General features: G+C 42.2%; 1 protein-coding gene across 4 annotated transcripts in view; it reads left to right on the top strand.

The window, feature by feature from the left end:
• Positions 1 to 2,077: 2,077 nt before the first annotated feature.
• The window catches only part of INTS2 (integrator complex subunit 2), a 337,549-nt gene continuing 335,267 nt past the window's right edge, over positions 2,078 to 4,359 (top strand). For 2 of the 4 annotated variants that reach the window (XM_075589646.1, XM_075589645.1), the window contains exons 1-2: positions 2,083 to 3,334; positions 3,952 to 4,125. In XM_075589646.1, the coding sequence (XP_075445761.1) occupies positions 3,170 to 3,334; positions 3,952 to 4,125 (339 nt within the window). In that variant the 5' untranslated portion in view covers positions 2,083 to 3,169. Of the gene's footprint in view, positions 3,335 to 3,951; positions 4,126 to 4,359 lie in introns of all 4 variants that reach the window. The other 2 variants (XM_075589643.1, XM_075589642.1) reach the window with 2 other exon arrangements.

Raw genomic sequence — 4,359 nt, 5'->3', positions numbered from 1 at the left:
GCCATGCAGTCGAGCTGGAACGGTGACTACATGCGATCCAAATCCCAGCCCTCTGGTCCCTCCAGAACCAGAGATATGGACTTACACTTTTTACAATTTCGGACTTAGCCGTTTTAACGCCACGCGGCTTTTCCCCATTGGCATCAATGGCCGGCACTGCCATAGGCAATGAATGGGAGTGCGCCGCCATTAGATTCAATGGGACCGCCGCTCCACCATTAAAGTCAATGGCGCGACCCTCTTCATGAGCGCGACCCTTTACGGGGGGTCCCTCATTCCCGGACCCGCTGGGGGTCGTGTGTGGGGGCTCCTGGGGGCCAGGGGCAAAAATAATTTTATTTCTGGGTGCCCTAGAACCTGAGTTTCCCACGCCACTTGTCGTTGAACTTGAACTAACAGTGATCAAAGCTCTCTTTTAGAAAAAAATTCCGCTCTTGCGGTCTGCGGTTTGGATGGCTGCCAACCTGTTCCTGGAGGTCGGCGTTGAGGAATCCCCATTGAAGTCAATGGCCCCATTCACTTACAATGGGAAACCGCCGCTCCTCCTCTCGGACGCCACCTGCTGGTCTTCACTGGAAACAGGTCCAAAACCGCCAGATCTGCCATTGGAATGAATGGAGCTGCAATGGCAACCTATGGGAGTCTGCAAACTGGAGCCTGAAAAGGCGGGAAAATGGGACAAAGGGCTATAAACACTAAGTTAACCGTAACCCTTTCCCTCCCGCATCAATCCCAGTGTGTGTGTTGGTGCAAACACTGGAATAGAAACAATAAATTTTTACAGGGGAACATACATTTGGATTCGGAAGCAGGGTAAAAACACATTACTGGACCGCAGTCCAGTTAACCCCTTGCTTCCCAAGTGAGAGCAGGGGGTGGCCAAATGGGGTGTAACCCCTTTAATCACGGGCCAAACCCCCTCTCCCATGACAGCCCCTCCTTACATCTTAGCCCTAATTTCTCGTTATGCACCATCCAGACTCTTGCGTTCTTCTCAAGGATGTCTTCTTTCTACCCCCTTTGTATCTAAAGCCCTCTCCCGCCTTAAACCTTTTTCACTGACTGCCCCACACCTCTGGAATGCCCTTCCCCTCAGTACTCGACTAGCACCCTCTCTATTCACCTTTAAGACCCACCTTAAGACACACTTGCTTAAAGAAGCTTATGAATAGCACTGTGGATATTCTGAACACATGATACATAAAGCTTGGCCCCCTGCAGACGCACTTACCAGAACTCCCTCCTACTGTCTCTGTACGTTCGCCCTACCTACCAATTAGACTGTAAGCTCCTCGGAGCAGGGACTCCTCTTCCTTAATGTTACTTTTATGTCTGAAGCACTTATTCCCATGATCTGTTATTTATTTTATCTGTTATTTATATTATCTGTTATTTATTGGATTACCACTTGTATTACTAATGTGAAGCGCTATGTACATTAATGGCGCTATATAAATAAACTTAGTAACCCAAGTGATCTAGAACGGCGCTACACAGCAATAATATGGAATAAGTGAAAAAAGTGGATATATATATATATATATATATATATATATATATATATATATATATATAAAAACATACAAACCAGCCCAAAGACCAGTAAAGAGACAGCAACCAGCGAGGTGTAATCCAAAATACTCTGTATTGAAATGAACAGATACACGAAAGCCAACGTTTCGGTCTCTCAGGGAGACCTTCCTCAGGAAGGTCTCCCTGAGAGACCGAAACGTTGGCTTTCGTGTATCTGTTCATTTCAATACAGAGTATTTTGGATTACACCTCGCTGGTTGCTGTCTCTTTACTGGTCTTTGGGCTGGTTTGTATGTTTTGTGGATTCCTATGGGACTAGCAACTGCCTTTTGCTTTACCTTAGAGTGCTGACTGTTTCATTTATGTATATATATATATATATATATATATATATATATATATATATATATATATATATATATATATATATATATATATAAATGAGTGTAAGGTGTATTAGAAAAAATCTCAATCTTCAAAGGGAATTGTACAGGTTCCCTAATAGCAACAGTACATCCAGGGTAGGAAGGGAGCGATAAATCAGGTACACCCCAAAAAAAGTAAACATATATGGTGCAATAAAATCACAAAAAATGGGTAAAAAGAAAAACTTGGCTCATATGAATTACTTACTTACAAAAAGTAGGTGAAGAATCAGCGTGTAATAGGGAACAGGGTTGCAGGAACTCGAGAGGGCTTGCACTCTGGATCAACTCATGAGGAAACACAGCAGAAAAGAGACCATAGTGCAGACCAGCAAAAAGGTTTATATCGCAATAAAAGGTAAGGAGTGTACTCACAATGTGTACAAGTAAAATAGGCACATAAAATAGTGAAGCAGTAGATCTCACGCTAGAGAAGTGGTGACCGGACCGCCTCTCCAATACTCCCGCAGTCAGACAGTGTTCGAGCGGTGTCAGACGTCACATCCGTTTGGGGCTTAACAGCTTCCGGTAATGCGGGGGAAGGAACAGGTACGTAGTACAGCAGTCTCCTCTCCTCTGGAACGGGAATTACTGCGCAGGAAATGGAAGGTCTACACGTTTCGCTGACTAGCGTCAGCTTCATCAGGATACTGCTCCTTGTACTCAACCCAGGGAGATTTTTCACCGGCACTGCTATTGATTTGTTCCCGCTATCACGAACTGCAGACGTCAGGGAGCGGCCAAGAAAGACACAGGAAAAAGGTTCTCTCTAAGCAGCTCATTTTTTGCAGGCTGAACGGCATTTTTATAAACTATAAAGGCATGTTCACTTTTAGAGGCGTACACTGTTAGATTGGAGGCGTTGCACTGTCCTTTTGGAGGCGTTGCACTACCTGTTAGAGGCGTTTTTTGGAGGCGTTACAATATCTTGGCAAACAAACGTAGTTTACAGAGCTGGTTTTAACAGGAATAAACAGATGCGATGAAAAAAAGAGTTTTTTCTCTTGAGAACCATGAATCAGCGCTACATTTCTGTTACAATTCAAGGCCCTTTGCTTCTTGGGAAAACAACTCTTGGGATCATGCCTGGAAATAGTTAAGATAAATAAAGTGCAAGCTTCTGCTTTTTTTTGAATTGCTGTATCTTATAAATTCACAAAATGGAAAACAGACAAAATGGAGGACATACTAGTCATTTTTAACCCTTTCAAATGTCTTTCAATTTTTTTATTCTATCGCCTATAGTTTGCAGAGGCTTGATTAAGAATGGGGAGCGTCAGGACGAGGAGAGCGCAGGAGGGCGGCGTAGAACTGAAGCATTGCGGCAGCTGTGCAAGATGAACCCATCTCAGGCCCTGAAAGTGCGAGGCATGGTGGTAAGAAGCAGTGATCCAACTTTGACAGTATAGGAAAGGGGGGAGTAAGAAGTAGCACCACTCATTGTTGTTTTGTTTATTTAAAAAAATCTGCACTCTTCTTTAAAAATTATTTCTTTTTAAATGCGTCACTCCCTTCTGTTATAAAGTATAAACCTTTTCTAAACAAGGGTCCAAAGAGCTTTGATCCCCTGATATCAGATATGAACCACTACTTTTTTTTTAATATATAGAACTTTGACCAATAAGTACAATCCCTAATGTTGTTTTTTTTTTCATTTTTATTATTATTCTATCATAGCAGCAGGTATATGCACAGCAGCACATTACTTTTCTTTCCATATACTGTAGCATTAAAGATAACCGGTTTTCTTTAAAACGTTTTAATTGTATAAAATTGCTGTTATTTTCTTTCATAAAAATTAAGGCTTTGAGCTGTGTGGCAAATATGTAATGTTTGTCCCTGCTTATTTACTTGCATTGACCATAAAGTGCCTTATGCCTTAGCACTGACTAGTAAATATGGCCCTATGGCTTTAAATCCTGTACATCTATGTGGATAATGCAGAATATTAACAGGTCTCTCCTGGAACTGGTTTCATTTTCCTATATGTCAGGTAGAAGAATGTCATCTCCCAGGGCTTGGAGTGGCCTTAACACTGGACCATACAAAAAATGAGGCAGGAGAAGACGGAGTGAGCAACATGGTGTGTTTTGTGAGCGGGCTACTTCTTGGGACCAATGCAAAAGTCCGCACTTGGTTTGGAACTTTTATCCGAAATGGGCAACTGGTAAGAACAAATTTCTCTATTAGTATAAGTTAGAAGCATCTGTTATGCGTGAAGTAATGCTTATGTGCTTCTTTAGTCTTTCTCCTTATATCTTTTTCCCTAATGCAAAAGTCAAACAGGAATATCCATAAAATCAGTGTTCCCCTATAATTGGGGTATCTGAGCCCACTCCTGAAACATTAGTGCCCCAATTTTACCGGGAGTTCCACATTACAAAAGAAATGTGCCTGCTAA

The sequence above is a fragment of the Ascaphus truei genome, chromosome 3, assembly GCF_040206685.1.
Source record: "Ascaphus truei isolate aAscTru1 chromosome 3, aAscTru1.hap1, whole genome shotgun sequence".
NCBI classification, from domain to species: domain Eukaryota; kingdom Metazoa; phylum Chordata; class Amphibia; order Anura; family Ascaphidae; genus Ascaphus; species Ascaphus truei.
The sequence above is the reverse complement of the archived record's forward strand: the minus strand, read 5'-3'. Positions and strand labels throughout refer to the sequence as shown.